The sequence below is a fragment of the Chlorocebus sabaeus genome, chromosome 1 (assembly GCF_047675955.1).
Source record: "Chlorocebus sabaeus isolate Y175 chromosome 1, mChlSab1.0.hap1, whole genome shotgun sequence".
NCBI lineage: Eukaryota > Metazoa > Chordata > Mammalia > Primates > Cercopithecidae > Chlorocebus > Chlorocebus sabaeus.
In genome coordinates this window covers 4,864,425-4,885,041 of record NC_132904.1, presented here as the reverse complement: position 1 = coordinate 4,885,041, position 20,617 = coordinate 4,864,425, and the positions used below count along the sequence as shown (strand labels likewise).

Sequence of the window (20,617 nt, the reverse complement as noted above, 5' to 3'; positions counted from 1 at the left end):
GCCCCATCTCTACCCAGCCTTGAGCCCCAATAAGCTCGATGTCTTTGCCCAGGAGCTCCTGACACACCAGACTGCATCAAGCTTCCTGTTCTGTGCTTGGCCCGCCACCTTGGTCCACAGGAACCTTCATCTCTGCACTCACTGTGAGGATGGGCTCTCCGGAGGCTTCCCCATCCCACACCAGGCAGGTGGCTCTGGGAGTCCGGGATTGTCATACCTGGGCACCTTCCTGCTCCGGCCGAGTCCCTCCAGGATGGAAATCTCCCTGATTCCTCTCTGCCTCCCTTCTCCCCACCTGGCAAACAGTGGGTCCTAGGAAGGGGGCCAAATGGAAGGGAGGTCGTGTCGGCTCCCACAGGGCAGCCCCAAGCTGCCAGGCTGAGTTGCAGATCCATAGGTCCAGCCTGATCCGCGTGCCAGGAGCTGACTCCATGGCTGGAAGGGCTGGGGGTTCTCCAGGGGCCCAGACAACACCTAGAGTTGTCATGAGGAGTGCAAGTCCCTGAGCAGACAGAGGAAGGAGGCTGGGCAGAGCGGGCATGCAGACTTCCGACCGTGCTTGTGGGATAACAGTGGGCAGGGCTGTTGCAGAGGATGAGGCAGTGCCTGTGGGAGTCCAGAGAAGCCAGGCCCAGTGGCAGTGGCATGCAGCTGGCACTCCCTCCAGCCACCCTGCATGCAGCGTGACCCTCCTTGAAGCACCCCAGGAAGCAGAGTCACAGCCTCGTTCCGCCCAGCATCAAGGGCCTGGCCTCTGAATCTGGTGGGGAAGGCCGTGTTGCCTCCTGGCACCCGCTCCATCACCAGTCCCACCATAAGGCTAGTCCCCAGAGTCAGCACTGCAGCCAGGGCCAGCGAGGGCCAGCAAGGGCAGGCCTGTGCAGGGGCTGCAGTGTGGGGTGTGCGTCCCGCACGCTGGGCCAGCCTCGCAGCTCACAGGGCTCTGTCATCCCAGGAATGTCTTTGATCAAGAGTTTATGCAAGACGAGGAAAGCAAGCCCAGGACCTCTAATCCGTTCCCACAGTCCCCTGCCCGCTGGGGCCCCACAAGCCCAGCGCCACACCGCTAGGCCGGAGCAGACAATAGCCGGCGGACGGGTGGGCGGGCAGCTCCGGGGCCGCTGGCCTTGGGGCCCACATCCGGGAGCATTGTCACCGCCACTCACGGGGGCACACAAGGAGGACTGGGGAAGAGAGAATGCAGAGCCCTCTGCTGAAGGGGCTTCAGTGGGCCTTGAGCCTTTCAAAGACGGCGGTGTCCATTAATCCTTTTAATTTTCCCCTAGGCAGCTGAGACAAGCCTCTCAACCGGCAGCCACTTTAAGAGCCGAGTGGTCTAACCCGAGGATCAGCTCCTATTCCAGACCCCGGGCCCTCTGAGCCTGTTGGGGTAGTCCTCCTTGCCTTTGTTTAATCACGGGAGGAACCAAAGCTGGAGGTTACTGAACACGTACTGTGTGCCTTGTGCTCGATACTGAACACAGTTTCTCTCCAAGTCTTGCAACGACCCCATGGGTTGGTGACAGGGAGGGGACACTCTGGTGAGAGCCACAGACACAGCCCTGCCCTCTCAGAGCCTACACTCTCCTGCACACAATCATCCCATCTGCTAGGTCAGGGATTGGCAGGTTTTCCGGAAAGGGCCACAGAGAGGGGCTTCAGGCTTTGCGAGCCACAGGGTCTCTTGCCCTGTGCAAAAGCAGCTGCAGCCGCTCTGTGAATGAGTGAGCATGGTTGTGTGCCAATAAAGCTTTATTTACAAAAATAGGCAACAGACTGGATTCGGGCGAGGGTAGTAGTTTGCCGACCCGTTGCAAATGAGTAAACTGAGGCCCAGAGAGGTAAAGTAACTAAGCTAGGACCGCACAGCTAGTGTGTGACCAAGCCAGACGGGTCAGCCTCATGGAGAGGAAAGGGCTCAAGCTTCAAAAATGGAAATGCATGGAGCCTTCATTGGGCCATTTGCAGCCAGGCCCCATGCACACAGCTCAGGGCCCTGCTTCGCCAGCTCCACCTGTTTCAAGGCTCCCAGTCGGTCGCCCCTGTGGGCAGCACTGTGTCTTGGCTGCTGGCCTGGAGAAGGGCAGCCAAACAGGCCAGCGGTGGACATCTGAGGGCGATCAGCTGTTTAAAAAGAAAACTCGCCAGCATGTATAGACACACACATTAAGCACACACGTTTTGGAGTAAAAGGCCCTGGGGTTGGATCTCAGATCTGCAACATTCCAGCTGTGCGGCCTCATTTCTCTGGGCCTCAATGTTCACACCTGTAACATGGGGAAAGCCTGCAAGAACACAGCCCATGATGGGAAGTCGTCTCCATCTCCTACCCATGCCAATGACCAGCACAGAACAGGGGCTCCATAAATCTCTGTCCAATAACTGAACTCTGTCTGGGGTGCTGAGGATTCAATGGCTCAACGTGTATTATGCAGTGCTGAGCACCGAGCTTGGGGCGCAGTGACCACTCAGGGAACGCCATCATCCCCTTGGAGCATCCGCATAGTCACCATCACCATTCCACGCACCACCCAGGTCTGGAAGCACAGGCCCCCATGCCACGGTGGCCACGGGTAGTGGCACCAAGGCTGATCTTAATTCCCTCCTTTGGCCCATTCAGTGGACAGTTCTGGGTTTTGTTGCCACCATGGATGCCCCCTCCTGGTGTTGATAGCACCCAGATGTTGCTCCAGGAGAACCACCATTCCCAGATCTGTGACTTGAATGGGACTGACCCCATCCCCAGCTCCAGGCCAGGCCCTGATAGGCTGAAATCCAACCGCACATCCATGCCCACCAGAAGAGCAGCAAGTTAATGGATGGGGGAGAAATCAAACAGAGTCACTGAGTCTTGAGAAGACATTTTCTGGGGCTTCTGAAAAAGAGAATGCTTTCCCCCCTTCCTTAGGATTCCCAGCAGGGGAACACGAGCCCAGGGGTGCACTGCCCCTCTGCAGCCCCAAGGGAAGACTAAGCTGCTCCCAGAGCCTCACTTACATCTTAAAAAAATCTACAAAGACCCTATTTCGTATTTCCAAATGAAGTTGCAGCTACCAGAGGCTAGGACTTCAATGTTCCTTTTTGTGAATACATTCAATTTGCAACAGACTTGGGCTCTCAAAGCCTGGAAGCAGACTCCACAGTCCCTTCGAATTTCAGAGGCACGTACTCACTGGAACCAGCAGAGGGACACCAATCCGTGAGCCTCCAGCTCAGCAAGCATCACATACTCTACACGTTCAGGTATCGCCCGAGATAGAGGCTTCCATCCCTGCAACCCAAGGCCCAGCTGCTCTGGTAAAGGGTGCCAGGGAGGAGACACAGCCAAGGCGCTATCCTGATGGGGGTCACCAAGGGCCAGACGCCAAGGCCGCGATGCCACCTGAGTTTACCAGCCAGGGAGAGTTATGAACAAGTGCATGAGCAATGAGCGACTTTCCTTCTTGGAAGTTAATCTGAGAGATCCCAGCTGAACCCCTTAGTCACGCTGGCTTGGACAACTCGCTGAACCCTTGAGGCCTGGCTCCTCGCCTGCAGGCCCCGTGTCCTGTGAAGCACCAAACACAGTGACCCATTTTTCTCAGATCATAAGAACTCTGTGACTTCAGTTTACTGAGTCACAAACCAGTTCCTCATTTGATTCATTAAGGATCAGGATAACTGTGGGAATTAGGATAAACTTGCATGTTAATTACCCTTTGTGGTATCTCCAGATTACACTGGTGTTTTCAAGTGGAGTGGGAGAGACTTCCCTGCGGCGTTGTGAGGCCAGATGAATGCTCGCAAAGCTCAGTATGAAGGTCATCTCCTCCTGTGTCCACCCTCTCATTCCCTCCTCTCCCCTGAGCTCCCAAAGTGCCACGGGCATCCCTAGGTGAGACCTGCTCACAGGGTCTGGGGCAGCTAAGGACCCACCCAGGCACTGCCTCTCCTACAGGCAGCCGGCATGAGTCGTTTTCCATAAATCCATCTGCTTTTGCCTCAATCTGGCCTCAATCTGCTAGATCGGGGTCCCCCATCCTCAGGCCGTGGACCAGCACCAGTCCATGACCCGTTAGGTACCGGGCCGCACAGCAGGAGATGAGCAGCAGACGAGAGAACTACTGCCTGAGCTCCACCTCCTGTTAGATCAGCAGAGGCGTCAGATTCTCATAGGAGCGGGAACCCTATTGTGAACTGTGCACGTGAGGGATCTAAGGGGCATGCTCCTTATGAGAATCTAATGCTTGACGATCTGAGGTGGAACAGTTTCATCCCCAAGCCATCCCCACCCCCAAGCCCTGGCCATGGAAAAACTGTCTTCCACAAAACCAGTCCCTGGTGTCAAAAAGGCTGGGGACTGCTGTGCCAGATGCAAGACTGGTCCTGAAGGCAGACTGCAAATTCTCAGAAAGCAATGGCCTCAGGAAGCGAATCATTCAGGCAACCTGCTCAAGCCCTGCTGTGCCCCGTCAAGCCTGAAGTTGGCCACTTACTGTGACCACTGGACTTGTCCTCAGTATCTCTGCAAAGCGAGGGTGGCAGCCCTGCCTCCAGCACTGGTGGATAATCCCAGTAAAAGGCGGGCCAGCAGCAGCCACCGGGCAAATAGGCCTCTCGTCCCTTCTTCCGTATCTCCTCATTCTTTTCTTGCCACTGGTTAGAGAAAAAATGTCAAGGGGTGAATGTAAAATAAAGTGAAAGGTGGTCGTGTTTTAGGCCCGATGAGTGGCCCTTGGGCAGTTCCCTTTGGCCGTCCAGTGACTCTGACAGGTGATTCCAAAGTGGAGAGTTCAGTGGAGGACTGACTACTCTTGCTTGTGCCTAGCTGTTAACATTCTAGAAAAACTAACTGAAGTAACTTCAACTTTTACATGAAATGGCTTTATTTCCTCCCCAGTCCCAATTCAACAGTCTATCCAGCAGCCACAGCTGGGTCCTGTTAGGGACTAAACTGTGTCCCCACAAAACTCACGTGGAAGCCTTAACCCCCAGTGCCTCAGAATGTGACTGTGTGAAGAGTGAGGTCTTTAACAGGTAACTAAGTTCAGATGAGGCTGTAAGGGTGGGCCCGAATGCAATCTGACTGGGGTCAGTGCCTCAGAATGTGCCTCAGAATGTGACTGTGTGAAGAGTGAGGTCTTTAACAGGTAACTAAGTTCAGATGAGGCTGGAAGGGTGGGCCCCAATGCAATCTGACTGGGGTCAGTGCCTCAGAATGTGACTGTGTGAAGAGTGAGGTCTTTAACAGGTAACTAAGTTCAGATGAGGCTAGAAGGGTGGGCCCCAATGCAATCTGACTGGGGTCCTTATAAGAGATGAGGACACACACAGAGGAACGACCACGTGAGGACACGGGGGGAAGAAAGTTGTCTGCAAGGCAAGGAGAGAGGCCTCAGGAGGGAGCAGCCCTGTGGCGCCTTGATCTCGGACTCCAGCCTCCAGAACGAAGGGAAGGTGGACCGCTGCTGAAGTCACCCATCAGGGGTGCCGTGGTGGCAGCCCGAGCTGAGACGGTGGCAGACAACACGCTGGGAGCTTCTGACAGGAAGGAACGGGCAGGTCAAAGCCTTGGAAAACCGACCGCAAGGGATGCAATCCAACCCCAGGAGCTCCCAAACTCAAGGCCACTCTGGACAAAGGCTGACATCCAGGATTAGCGGGACGGGATGGGCCTGATGGGGATGGGGAAGGCAACAAGCAGACTTTGTCTGCAAACAACAGAAACCCAGGGCCACGGCCTTCCATGACTGGGATGGGTAGCGCTTACAGGTGCGAGCAAGGTGGCTCAGGGCTGCTGGGAACAGCACGTGGTGGTATCGAGGACGCAGGTTCTTCCTAGCTCTTCGCTCTGCCAGGCTCGGGGTGGCTTCAGCTGTAGCCAGCTTGCAAGATGACTGGAGCAGTTCTAGCTGTCACATCCCAACAGGATGATGTTCAAAATAGCACCAGCACCTTTTCTTTGGAATGACGTAACCTTTCCCAGAAGCCCCCGCAGGACCTTCTGCCAACTCATCTCCTTAACCCAGCACAGAAACACAGTCATTCTAAGAGTGGGCCCACTGTGCTGGGGACTGGTCGACCCTCTACTAACACCTCATTAGCAGAAGAGAAGACACAGACATGCTCATTCCCAGGGTAAAGGCTGAGGATGGCACTGCCTGGATAGGATGGAACCACCTGTTACAGTGGGCTCTGTCTGTACCACAATGTCGGGGGTGACCAAGGGATCCTGGAAACTGGGTCTCGTTCTCTAGAAAGGGGCCAGGCAGGCACAGGCCAGCAGAGTGTGTGAGAATCTTGAAGATGAGGAGGCAGTCCTGGCTCCCTGTGAGGCAAACCAGAGGAGGAAGTGGCAGTCTGCTGCTCAGCCAGCTGTGTCGAAGAGGCAGAGAGGGAGTAGGGAGAGAGAACAGGAGACAGAGATGGGAGAAGAAAAAAAAGAAAGAGGAGGGGAGAGAAGGTTGGGGACAGCGGGGATAGAGATGTCTTGGAGAGAGGGGATGAGTAATAGCTGGGCCAGGTGAGCAGGAGCTGACCAGTCCCTAACACAACGGAACCACTCTCGCAGCGGCTGTGTCTACGCTGGGTTAAGGAGACGAGCCGGCAGAAATCTAGGGCACGTGTCTTCCTCCATATCCAGATCCGAAATGCCCTGGAGGAAGAAACAAACTGGCTGGACGCTGTGTTATAAATGATGCTGTGTCATGCGTGACACTGTGTTATAAATGACACTGTGTTACAGGTGATGCTGTGTTATAAGCGATGCTGTGTTATAAGCGATGCTGTGTTATAAGCGATGCTGTGTTATAAGCGATGCTGTGTTATAAGCGATGCTGTGTTATGAATGATGTTGTGTTATAAACGGTCCCAGACAAACTTTCACTTTAAAATATGCTATTTACTTTTTTTCCAATTATAAAAATAATACATTATCAAAATAGACAACTTACAAAACACAAAAATCCACCAAGGGAAACACCACGAAGGCCCCTGATCCCACCATCTAGAAAGAATGGAAATCTTTCTGCCCGAAGGCACCAGCTCTGATGAAGGCACAATGGGGCGATGCCCAACGCAGACTTCCCCAGACCTGAGGTGAGGCCACAAATGAGGGGTGCACAGCCACACACGCAGGTTTACAGTTCAGAAGGAGGAGACCTAAGTCTTGTCTTCAAAAAGAAAAAGCAGGCTGGGAGTGGAGGCTCATGCCTGCAATTCCAGCACTTCGGTAGGTGGAGGTGGGTGGATCATTTCAGGCTAGGAGTTCAAGACCAGCCTGGCCAACATGGCAAAACCCCATCTCTACTAAAAATACAAAAGTTACTTGGGCGTGGTGGTGGGCGCCTGTAATCCCAGCTACTAGGGAGGCTGAGGCAGGAGAATTGCTTAAATTCAGGAGGTGGAGGTTACAGTGAGCCGAGATCACGCCACTACATCCCAGCCTGGGTGAAAGAGTGAGACTCCGTCTCAAACGAAAAACAAACAAAAACAAAGCAGCTCTCTCTCAACTCCCGAGCCGCCGTGGAGGTCCCCCTGCCGCCGTGGAGGTTCCCCTGCTGCCGTGGAGGTCCCCCTGCCGCCGTGGAGGTCCGCCCGCCGCTGCTCCTGCGGGAGTCACTGCTCTGGCTCTTGCCGCCAGCAGCTTAGGCAGCACAGCACAATCCACTAAGACATTCGGGAATGGTTTTAAAACCAAAGTGGATTCATGGTGACTCCTTAATAATCCCGTGGACTGCTTTCAGACATGCCTTCTGGAACAGGAGGGGTGGGGAGAGCCAGCGTGTGGGGACTTCGGTGACCCTGAGGTGCACATAGGAGGGTGCGTGAACACATGCCATCGCATATGACCACTCACCTCGTGGGGGCCCACCGAACCATCCACTCCACTCATCTGTGCCCAGCCCGCTGTCTCTGTATGACACCTCGTTAAGGACCGACAGAGACCAAAGAGCGCCTAGGAGAGGGGAGAATGTAGGAGCCTGTACACACGGTTCTCAGTTTCTGCAAATATAACGGCGGCCTAACATTTGGTCTTTGGTTCAAAATATTTCCCCCCTTCACCATTTTTTAATGCTGCAGAGCTCATTGCCCCTCTGGGGACAGTGTGAACGATATGTCCGGGTCCCCTCAGGATCAGGCTGGCCTTTCTTCCTCTCAGCCAGATGGCCAGGCAAACTGGCCACCATGGACTCCTCCGTGCTCCGCGAGGCTCAGCAGGGCCCATGCGGCCTGGGAGGGAGGGCAGGGACTCTCAGTGCTGAGGTGCCAGCCTGTGCATTCCAGAGGCGGCTGCGGCTGGTGGCGGTGAGGCACGGCCTGGGGGCGGAAGTCCTAGCTCTGCTGCTGGGTGCCCTCAGACCAGGCAACCCCTTCTTGTCTCACCTTCTTCCTCTGTAAAATGGGAATAACACCCACCCCGTGGGCTCCTGAAGGGATTAAATAAAACACGAGACACACGTCCCGCAGGGCCTGGCGCACAATCGGCTTCGACATGAGGCACAGCACCCGTCCAGACCTCCCACGAGCCTCGCTGAGGGCCAACTGTCTCTCTCATTGCAAAAAAAAATGTAAAAACCTGCCTCGAGTCCAGGCCTGGGGACTGACCCTATCCAGAGTCAACCCCAGGCCAGAGCCAGCCAGGCCTGTGCTGCCGAAGAGGCCGTCAGGCCAATGCACGTGGGCCCAGCAGGGAGCAGCCGCGCGAGGGCTCTGCCAGGGATGGCTTCAGCCCAACAAAGGGCATTGTGAAGAGGCCCCACGGCGGGCACCGAGATGACACAGGCAAAAAACCCCGGGGAAGGAGGCCCTCCCGCGGCCGAACCGGAAGCCTCACCCTCCCACTGAACGATGGCCTTCCCAGCACCGTCTGGCCCTTCGCCGCATTTCTAAACATGTCACACACACATCTGTTCCTCGATGTTCGGTCTCTGTTCATCCATCGTTCTCAAAATGAAAGTCCGGAACCTTCTGCACTAATTTTAAAGTCTGGCTGAACGTTGAGTAATGAACAAAACTGAAAACACAAAAGAAAAGGGATGGTATTTTTAATTTGTGTATTTTTACTGAAAAATGAGAAGATAACTCTAACTATAGCTTTTCCTGTCTACGTGGCCAGCCCATAAGTGAGTTCTAACTCCTATTCTCTGGACCATCTTCAGTTTTCCTGCACTGTGACTCAAGGATGAGACGCCTCTACGGACAGTTCCACGGCACACGCAGCCCCAGGCCATCGCCGCCGTGGCCCCTGGAGTGCGCCGCCCCGCCTGGGAAAGGCACAGTCAGGCGCTCCCAGCAGGAGGAAACACACAGTGCACGCACCTGTTTAAATTTTCCCCTGATTTTGTCTAAGTCTTCATGGAGTTTATCGTAAGTAGGGTCATCATAAGGGAATTTCTGGATCATTCCAATCAATGATTCTAAGACCTTCATCTTTCGGCTGTAAAGCACAGAAATACAGACTCTCAGTCATGTGCACACACCAGGTTCAACTTACGCAACAGCTATGCTGCTTGCTTACTGAAACCCAGCAGATGCGCTAAGAATGCCTTCGTTCAAAAGCTGGATGATCATTTTCTCATTACACGAAATCGTATTTATTTACCTAGCAACATGCTTAGGCCCACACCCAGCACCTCGACAGCAACTGTGTGCCTAGCTTAGACATGCCTCCATCCGGACCGTGGGGCTGAGTGGCTGAGGCGGCCTGAAGCCCACTGACTCTCGAGGTCACACACACAAAAACAGACAGAACTGGGCAAGAGGGACTGGGGCTGGGCACAAGCAGCCTGCTCTGGGTCTGGGGATTTTCCAGGATTTGGAATCTTTGTGCTCAAAGCCTTCTGGAGTTCAGCTGCAAGTAAACCAGCAAACCCCTCCCTCAAAAGAGTGGAAATCAGTACTGTCCACGCCCCAGGGAGGACAGAGCTTTGCTAGGGAGGCAAGGAGGTTCTGCAGAAAGGACGTGCACTCAGGAGACAGCAGCCCTGGGCATGACTGCTCCCCAACACCTACCTACCCGCTCTCAACCCTGCTGGCCTCGTCCGTAAAATGGGGGGGCATCCCAGCCTCCAGATGGTGAGAAATTCATTTCTGTTGTTTATCTTTTTTAAAATGGGGAGAGTAACAGCAACCTCATAGACTTCCAAGAGGATTAAATAACTGACATGGGCTGGGCCTGGTGGCTCACACCTGGAATCCCAGCACTTTGGGAGGCCAAGGCGGGTGGATCACCTGAGGTCAGGAGTTCAAGACCAGCCTGACCAATATGGTGAAACCCCGTCTCCACTAAAAATACAAAAATTAGCTGGGTGTGATGGTGTGCGCCTGTAGTCCCAGCTACTCGGGAAGCTGAGACAGGAGAATTTCTGGAACCCGGGAGGTGGAGGTTGCAGTGAGCTGAGATTACGCCACTGTACTCCAGCCTAGGGGACAGAGCAAGACTCCATCTCAAAAAAAAAAAAAAAAAAAGACTTGAAGCTTGGACTCCAGCACAGAGTAGGTGCTCAATAAATGTTAGTCTCTTGGTTTCCTCTGGATCCTAGAGAACAGGGCTCTCACCTGCAGGGGTTTAAAAATAATCCACACATGTGTACCTCTAGTGGGGCCAGGTCCTTCCAATGAACCACAGAAGCACGCTGCCCCTATGCCACATTGGACCATGTGAGTGGCCAGAGTAGGCAAGATTCTCAATTAACAGGAATTTTAAAGAACTGACGGTGAGGATGGATTGACAGCAATTCAAAGCAACCAAGACTCCTGTGTGCATGCAAACAGCTGGTGCTCCTGGACACACAGAAGAGCAAGTTCGCCAGCTGCATCCAGTTTACAAGAGCTAACGACGGCTACCTCTCGGAGAAAATACAAAACTGTGAAAGGTCAAAGCAAGTCAGTTTTAGCAACAAAGCACCTGGTTTCCAGGGAAACCAAAGGGAGATGCCAAAACGTGGGAGGTGGCTGTATGCGACCCAATGCAGAGGACCATCCTCTGCATGGGTGCTCAGCGATGCTGCTCAGACACACCCAGGCGGGCGCACCGTCAGAGGCAGCACACATCAGGCAGGTGTGAGCAGCTCAGGGCTAACGAAACAAAAGTGATGGTACCAGAGCCCCCACGCTCAGCCCCGGCACGCGCTGCTCTGCAGAAGGGTTTCACCAGACTGCTAAAGCCGGGGACAGAAGTGCCACGCAGTTTACTGGAAAGCTAGTTACTCAACAGAAAGCACCATCTTTTGGCCCAAGATGCCGCTCTCCATGGTTTCTTTGGTGTTACAATGCCCAGCATTTTGCTGAATGACAATGCAGGTGGCAGGTGTTTTTCTCTTAACATCCTTATTCGGAAAAATTTACAGGTAAAACATGCAACATCAGCCCTTCTTCATTAAAAAAAAAATAAACAAAACCTGACATGTAAGATCCAAATATCCGCGAACCACTGCTCTACAATAAAGCCTTAGGTTCCAAAGAGACCTCTGCGTACTACTGGACGGGGTGAGGGTGGCTGCGAGGGGGGTCTGGCCGGGCTTCCACCAGCCCCTTGTCAACCAAAGCGGTTCTTCTCTGTTAGTTAGACTGGGTGTGCTGCGTTAAGACGTCAGCAAACCCCTGCTCTGGGGTAAGGGCTGGCAGCCTCCTGGGATGGGACCACGGACACACAGCGGAGCACTTCTCCGGGAGCCGGCAGATTCTGCCGCGGTGGGAGATGGGAGACGGGTGGAGAACACCAAGCACACACATCCTTTTGTGGCCTGGAGTCGAGAGCCAAGCTCAGCTTTGACTGCCACCCAGTGGCGGCACGGGCTGCCAACAACGACTTCCCTGGGGTCCCCAGCTGCCCGCCACCACCTGAGAACCAAGAGGAAAATGTCCTCAGGTGCCTCTCTACTAACCCAGAATCCCATCAACTCCCAGCCGCTGCTACAAATGCAGCAGAAAGAACCACCGAATCAGCTGCAAGCATCCTCATTCTTAAACATTTGAATATTCAAGATATTCAAGGTATTTCTAGAAATTCAAGATATTTCAAATAAAAGCACAAGGCACGTGGTCAGGGCGAGTGTTATCCACTCTCCCTGTGCCCCCCATGCTAGGCGAGGCCGCGAGGTGTCAGAACGACCCAGAGCACCAGCTGAGGTCCCACGCTTGCTGCCCGCCCATGAACGGCAGAGTATCCAAACCATCTCTGCCGTTTACTTGAGGGTTCATTTCCAGCTCCAGAATGAAGCTAGATAAAGCAGGGCCACGTGGGGCCTCAGTAAGTACAATGCAGGAAGAAGAGTTTTTGTTTGTTTTTGAGAAGGAGTCTCGCTCTGTCACCCAGGCTGGAGTACAGTGGCGTGATCTTGGCTTACTGCAACCTCTGCCTCCCGGGTTCAAGCAATTCTTCAGCCTCAGCCTCCCGAGTAGCTGGGACTACAGGCACACAGTACCACACCTGGCTAATTTTTGTATTTTTAGTAGAGACAGGGCTTCACTATACTGGCCAGGCCAGTCTCGAACTCCTGATCTGTTGATCTGCCCACCTTGGCCTCCCAAAGTGCTGGGATCATAAGCGTAAGCCACTGCACCCGGCCGAGAAGAGTTTTTAACAGCTAAAAACAATTGAAATGACAGCTAACACTTATTGACTGTTGACAAGTTCCAGAAAGGAGTTAAACACATATAAACACATTTTCTTGTTAACAGACTTAGTTGGCTACATTAAAAAACTGATGACAATGGCATCCTCATTTCTGGGCCCAAGTCATACAAAACTGTTATAATTTGTTTATTAGAAGCTCAGGGGAAAGGTGAACGAGAAAATACAATCAATGTCAACATTATTTTATTGGTAGGGTATCTAAAAGCCACGTGGTTCCCTAACGACTCCAGGTAAAAGGCAGGAGCATAGAACTCGTGAGAAGCAACAACAGCCAGTGTTCATCAAACACCTAAAATGTGCCTGGCGCTTTCTGTTTAGTATTTTCGTTAAATCTCCTAACAACGCTCAAGCTTGACACTGATTATTTTCTCCATTTTACAGATGAGGAACAGACAGATTGATTATTCAAGGGCATGTCGGTAACCCATGGAACTAGAACTCCTGGTTCCTACACTAAGAAAGAAAGACACCTCCATCTTTACCTGTCCTTCTCAGTGGTGCAACTGTGCAGTAGACATTTCCACGCAAAAGCAAAACCCTGGTAGCACCCGATCTGTGAATGTGAAAAATATTTAAGAGTGAAATTAATAAGCCAACTAGCTACACTTTCATTACCAAGATCTCTCAAAACAAAAGGTGGGGGCAAAGGGCAGCGGTGCTTCTTACACTATTGTTCTGGAAGTACCCGTTGGGCATTAGGCAATGGAAATTAGGAGATTAGGTCATCAGTGGGGCAGCCAGCCTCCCAGATGCCCCAGTCCTCATCTCCTGGTACCCATGCCCTATGCAGGTCCCTCGACACTCCATCAGGGTGGCTTTCGTAACCAACAGAATGTGGAGGACCAGCGCAAAGCTCCTGAGTCTAGGGATAAAAGCCAATGCCACCTGCCTCACCAGCTCTCTTGGACCACTCACTCTTGAATGTCACAAGGACACACAAGCAGCCTCATGGAGACGTCCATGCCCACAGTCAGGTGACAGCACCACCTTGGAGGCAGATCCTCCAACCCCAGTCAAGCCGTCAGGTGACATGGCTCCAGCTGACACCCTGAGCCAGGACCACCCAGCAAAGCTGCTCCTGAGTTCCCAACCCTCAGAAACATGAGAGACCATCAATATTTGCTGTGTTAATCCCCATGCATTTTGTGGTGATCTGTTTCGAAGCATCAAACATCCAATATAGTCATAACTGCCTCAACTCAGACTTTGCCACTAAGGGCCACTTATCTGTAAGTAAGGGTCAATCTAGGACAAAGGGCAAGAGGAGAAAAAAAACCCATAAAGTTAATGAAATTTCAATGTAAACATAAATGTAATATTTTCACATGACAGAGGGCACCCATGCTTTGGACAATGATTCAGCTGGCTTAGTACATGAGCCAGCACCACGACACTCCAAAATAAACTGAGGAGACCAGGGACTTGTTTTATCTTATCCAGCCTGCATAACTTAATTATACGTACCCACAGCAAAACGCGCTCTCGGTTCTGTACTAAGAGTATTTCTCCAGCAACAGTCCATCTAGTCCATTAACTCCCACACAAAGGCGCTGTGATTTTTGTTTGTTTGTTTTTTGGAGACGGAGTTTCACTCTTCTTGCCCAGGCTGCAGTGCAATGGTGCGAATCCTGGCTCACTGCAACCTCCGCCTCCCGGGTTCAAGCAAGTCTCATACCTCAGCCTCCCAAGTGGCTGGGATTACAGGCATGCGCTACCATGCCCAGCTAATTCTGTATTTTTAGTAGAGACGGGGTTTCACCATGTTGGTCAGGCTGGTCTCCAACTCCTGACCTCAAGGTGATCCGCCCACCTCAGTCTCCCAAAGTGCTGGGATTACAGGTGTGAGTCACTGCACTCATCCAGCACTGTGACTTTTTTTTTTTTTTTTTTTTTTTTTTTGGAGACGAAGTCTCGCTCTGTCACCCAGGCTGGACGGCAGTGGCGCAATCTCGGCTCACTGCAAGCTCCGCCTCCCGGGTTCATGCCATTCTCCTGCCTCAGCATCCGGAGTAGCTGGGTCTACAGGCGCCTGCCGCCACGCCAAGGCACTGTTGATTTTAAAAGGCCTGACATTCTTACTCCATCACACTGAATATCCAAATAAATTATAAACTGTAAATGAAGAGGTTTCATCTCCAGATGGGGCTTCCCACTTACCTCAGACCCGATTTTGGCTCCATGCAGCGTGCCATGTTGCCTTCCTTCCATCACACCCAAACTACTGCCTTCTTCGTAGCCTTCCCGATACCCTTCCCCATGAAACCTGTGAAGAAGAAACATGCTTCATCAAATCAACAGAAGAAAGAATACTTTTTCCAGAAAAATTTTTCTCTCTTATATTACCCGGACCCAGTAAGACAAGCCAGAGTAAGAAGGAAAAGCCTAAAATTCAAGTTAGAAGACACAGATTCCAGTCCCAGATATATCACTTCCTAGTCTCCTCTGGAAGTCACTGTATCTCCTGTAGCCCAGTTTCTTCATCTACAACAAAGGGCTAAATCAGTGATTCCCAAACCTGATAAGAGTACTGGAGACACACAAGGAAAATTCAAAGATATTAACTCAAAAGCCTCACCCCCAGAGATTCGGTAAGTCTGGAGTAAGGAGGCCCTGGAATCTATTTTTCTTTCTTTCTTCTTTTTTTTTTTTTTTTTTTTTTTTTTTTGGAGACAGGGTTTCTGTTGCCCTGCCTGGAGTACAGTAGTATGATCACAGCTCACTATAGCCTCAAACTCCTGGGGTCAAGCGATCCTCCAGCTTTGGCCTCTCAAAGTCTTGGGATTACAAGTGTGAGCCACCACACCTGGCCCAGAATCTACTTTTTTTTTTTTTTTTTTTTTGAGATGGAGTCTTGCTCTGTGGCCCAGGCTGTAGTGCAGTGGTGCAATCTAGGCTCACTGCAAGCTCCGCCTCCCAGGTTCACGCTCTCCTGCCTCAGCCTCCGAAGTAACTGGGACTACAGGCACCTGCCACCACACCCGGCTAATTTTTTGTATTTTTAGTAGAGACGGGGTTTCACCATGTTAGCCTCGATCTCCTGACCTCGTGATCCGCCTGCCTCAGCCTCCCAAACTGCTGGGATTACAGGCGTGAGCCACCGCGCCCGGACTTTTTTTTTTTTTATTTGAGACGGAGTCTCGCTCTGCAGCCCAGGCTGGAGTGCAGTGGCCGGATCTCAGCTCACTACAAGCTCCGCCTCCCGGCTAGTTTTTTTTTTTTGTATTTTTAGTAGAGACGGGGTTTCACCATGTTAGCCAGGATGGTCTCGATCTCTTGACCTTGTGATCCGCCCGTCTCGGCCTCCCAAAGTGCTGGGATTACAGGCTTGAGCCACCGCGCCCGGCCTTTTTTTTTTTTTTTTTTTTTGAGACGGAGTTTCGCTCTTGCTGCCCAGGCTGGAGTGCAATGGTATGATCTCAGCTCATGGCAACCTTCACCTCCCAGGTTCAAACAATTCTCCTGCCTCAGCCTCTCGAGTAGCTGGGATTACAGTGCAGGCATGCGCCACCATGCCCGGCTAATTTTGTATTTTTAGTAGAGACGGGGTTTCTCCATGTTGGTCAGGCTAGTCTCGAACTCCCGACCTCAGGTGATCTGCCCACCTCAGCATCCCAAAGTGCTGGGATTACAGGCGTGAGCCACCGCACCTGGCCCGGAGTCTACTTTTCGAAGTCTCCTAGGTAAGTCTGGTTTGCAGCCAGAGTTAGGGGGCCAAAGTTCTTTGAGTGTTCAAGTAGCACTAGCCCAAGTCAATTGCTTCCAAAAAACTGCAACATACACAGGGTTTGACATCACATTGGTAGGACAACAGAGAGAAATGGCATCAGATCACCACAAAATGTACTCCCACTGGTACCTGGAGTAGCACCGACCCTGAGGCCCAACAGTGGAACTGGCACTATCTTAACCTGCAGTCACCAAAGATGCAAGGAGTGGGCTGCAGCACTGCATGAAGCAGACTGCATAGCTCCCCACTTATCAGTTATGTGACCCTGGAAAGTGACTGTGTCCCCTAGTCTGTAAATTCCGAAGACTAATTGGATCCACTTACTAAGTAGGGCTGAAGTAGATAACCAGGATGGAACGTTTAGCTCAGCATCTGACTCACAGCGAGAGCTAAATAAACGTCAGCAACTGACTGCTAAATGTTCGGTCGCTTTCTTAACTAACATCTACGGACGTGTCCTGTGGACCGGGCACTGGAAGTCAGCCAGGAGGCAACTCACAGTTCCCCCACTGTCGCAGCACGAGGGGCTCCCCAGGGGCTCTGGAGGGAAAGGGGTGTGGTCGGGCACATCTATCAGCACATCCATGAATACTGCCGTATGTCCTATGGTTAAGGAACCAGAAAAAGAGGCAGCTCCCAGATGGCAAAGTCTGTCCTCCCAGAGGACGGGGGGGCCTCGGAGGAGGGGAACCACCAGGCTGAGCAGATGCTTGGGGCAGTCCTGACAGGGAAGGCGGGTCTGGAAGAGCAGCTGGGCACGTGCCCCGCCGGAGAGGGCGAGGAGAGAAGGACCAGAGCCTCAGGCCCACACTTGTCCTGCGTCCACGGCCACCAGGCGCTCCCCAATGCGCACGCCCAAGGGACGCCAGGCTCCAGCAGCCGCCCTGGGCCTCAGCCGGCGAGGAATCTGCTGGGAGAGGACCAGACAGGGCGGGGTACGGGCCTGGCCTCGCCACCCACCTCTCATCCGCCATCACGATGGAATCGAATATATCCTGAGTGCCAGCCATAGCGGCAAGCAGCGCGCCCTTGGCCCCCGGGATTCTGCAGCACTGCGATGCCGTCGCAGTCCCGGGAGGTTCAGGCACAAATGCTCCGCTTGGGAGGAGACAAGATCCACTTCCGGAAGCGGCAGCGCGGGGCAGGCCGGGTAAGAACGGCACGCGGGAGGGTCCAAAGCGGCCGGCACATGGCGCATGCGCGGCTGCGGCGGTGGGCGGGGCTGGGCTCGAATGAAGCCCCGCCCTGGGGTCCCTCCGCCCTGCCCCGCTCCGGCAATGGGCCTGTCTGTCAGCGCTGGGAGCGTCCATTGGCCGCGTGCGGGGAGACCCGACCTGTATTTTACCACCGCAGATGGAACCGAATTTCCCAAAGTGACTCCGAAAGAACCAAGGAAGAAATGGAGAGTCATCAGCTGGGCGCGGTAGCTCACGCCTGTAATCCCAGAACTTTGGGAGGCCGAGGTGGGCGGATCACCTGAGGTCGGGAGTTCCAGACCAGCCTGGCCAACATGGTGAAACCTCGTCTTTACTAAAAATACAAAAATTAGCTGTGCATGGTGGGCGGCGCCTGTAATTCCAGCTACTCGGGAGGCTGAGGCAGGAGAATCGCTTGAACCCGGGAGGCGGAGGTTGCAGTGAGCCGAGATCGCGCCACTGCACTGCAGCCTGGCGACAGAGCGAGACAACGTCAAAAAAAAAAAAAGGAAAAGAAATAGGAAGTCATCAAAGAACCGACGCCTCAAGAGGCTCCGGGCCAGGAGGCTCTGCATGTGGGATTTTGGGGGGAAATTTGTCGGTTTTAATTCTCATATTTGTCATTTCCATGAGATGTGCTGTCTGAACACGATTTTTAAAAAGCGATTTCAAACTCCAAGCGACCACGGAACTCAGATGAGAAACACCAAAAGCATTCCTAATAAAGTCAGTAGTAAAACCTCACGTGACCACTGAACATCTTTCTGTCAGCCCTGGCCAATGCAGTAAAACATGAAGCAAGAAGTGCAAATACCAAAAAAAAAAAAAGGCAGAAATACTACTATTTGCAGATGTGATGGCCCACCTAGAAAACCCAAATAGTTACCTAAGACATTCTTAGAATCCATAATCGCAGCAAGTAGCTATGTGTATGATGAATAGGGAAAAAATCAGTTTCTGTTATTCCAACAAAAATTGGTAGTAACCTGAGCAGGGATGGTGATGGGAAAATCGTCTTATGATAGTCATAATATATTTCTTAGAAATAGGAATTTCTAACAATTTGAGCAGGACCCATATAAAGAAAACTACAGCTCTACTGTGACTGAGGATTGGAAAACTGGACAAGTGCAATACCAAAGAAAATTCCATGAGATCTGGTAAAATGTGTCAAAATCCTAAACTTTTTCATCCGTATGAATAAACTAATAAAAACAACTGAGATTTTTTTTAAAAAAAGAATGATTTTCACATGAGATATGAAAAGATAAAGTGACAATACAAATATAGTGGTATGTTGCTTCAAGAAGAGACAGACCAATGAAATAAAGTGAATGGCCCAGACAATGGACTCTCATAGATGTAAAGCCTTCTCATGTGATAAAAAGAAGAATCACAAATTAATCGGGGAAAGGGAGTATTAATTAATAACTATAATGGAAAATTGGTTGTTTGGGAAAACCTTGGTTCCATTTATGCCTCACACCATTCATCAAAATAATTCCAGATGAATTAAAGAGTTAACTTAAAAAAATGAAGCACATTGGCGGGGCATGGTGGCTCACGCCTGTAATCCCAGCACTTTGTGAGGCCGAGGTAGGCGGATCACCAGGGGTAGGGAGTTCGAGTCCAGCATGACCAACATGGAGAAACCCCGTCTCTACTAAAAATACAAAATTAGCTGGGCGTGGTGGCACATGACTGTAGTCCCAGCTACTCAGGAGGCTGAGGCAGGAGAACCCGGGAGACAGAGGTTGCAGTGAGCAGAGATCGCTCCAGTGCACCCCAGCCTAGGGAACAAGAGTGAAACACTGTCTCTAAATAAATAAATAAATGAATAAATAAATAAATAAATAAAGCACATTGTGCCTGTAATCCCAGCACTTTGGGAAGCCGAGGTGGGCAGATCACAAGGTCATGAGATTGAGACTATCCTGGCTGACATGGTGAAACCCCATCTCTACTAAAAAATACAAAAAAAAAAAAAAAAAATTAGCCTTCCGTGGTGATGCATGCCTGTAGTCCCAGTTACTGGGGAGGCTGGGGCAGGAGAATGGCGTGAACCCGGGAGGTGGGGCTTACAGTGAGCTGAGATCGCGCTACTGCACTCCAGCCTGGGCGACAGAGCGAGACTCCGTCTCTAAATAAATAAATAAATAATAAAGTACATTAAAAAAATCTAGGTGGAACATTCAGACGAGTATGAAGATGCTTTTTTAACATGTAAAAGTCATGAAGGAATTCTCCGCAAGCAAAACCAACATTTTACTATGTGAAAATGCAAACTTGTGTGTACCAAAAGTGATAATAAACACAATTTAAAGTTAAAGAACAATATGGGGAAATATTTGTCATAAATATTGTAACTAAAGAAATAATATTTCTGGTAAAGAGTTTATTTAGATGGATAAGAAATAAATACATCCTAATGGGGGAAAAAAAAAGACTTGAAACATTCTTCACAGAAAGAACAACAGCTGGCTTATCAGGAAAAGCAGACGCAGCCTTACTAGTAACCAAAACAATGCTCAGAAAGAATAATGAGATGCATTTTTTTACCTTTTAAAATAGTTTAAGTTTGCCGGGCGCGGTGGCTCAAGCCTGTAATCCCAGCACTTTTGGAGGCCGAGATGGGCAGATCACAAGGTCAGGAGATCGAGGCCATCCTGGCTAACACGGTGAAATCCCGTCTCTACTAAAAAATACAAAAAACTAGCCGGGCGAGGTGGCGGGCGCCTGTAGTCCCAGCTACTCGGGAGGCTGAGGCAGGAGAATGGCGTGAACCCGGGAGGCGGAGCTTGCAGTGAGCTGAGATCCGTCCACTGCACTCCAGCCTGGGCAACAGAGCGAGACTCGTTTCAAAAAAAAAATAGTTTAAGTTCTTTTTCTCTTTTTTTAGAATTAAAAGATACTTTTATTGAGCACAAGTGCATAAATTTAAGACACTTCTTGGTCAGGCAGTTCAAAAACATAGGAAGGGCATTTATATATATATATGGTTTTTTTGTTGTTGTTGTTTGTTTTTACTAGCTGGGTGTGGTGGGTCACTCCTGTAATCCTAACACTTTGGGAAGT

At 51.4% G+C, this 20,617-nt stretch overlaps 1 protein-coding gene across 1 annotated transcript; it reads right to left on the bottom strand.

Annotated features, from left to right (window-relative positions):
* Positions 1–4,841: 4,841 nt before the first annotated feature.
* Positions 4,842–17,489, bottom strand: LTO1 (LTO1 maturation factor of ABCE1). The gene is made up of 6 exons (XM_073009630.1): positions 17,307–17,489; positions 14,777–14,882; positions 13,102–13,172; positions 9,301–9,418; positions 6,933–8,995; positions 4,842–6,634 (listed from the first exon to the last, which is right to left on the bottom strand). Exons 1-5 carry the CDS (start codon positions 17,354–17,356, stop codon positions 8,927–8,929), a joined length of 414 nt encoding a protein of 137 aa, XP_072865731.1. The 5' UTR covers positions 17,357–17,489; the 3' UTR covers positions 4,842–6,634; positions 6,933–8,926.
* Between the last annotated feature and the right edge of the window lie 3,128 nt (positions 17,490–20,617).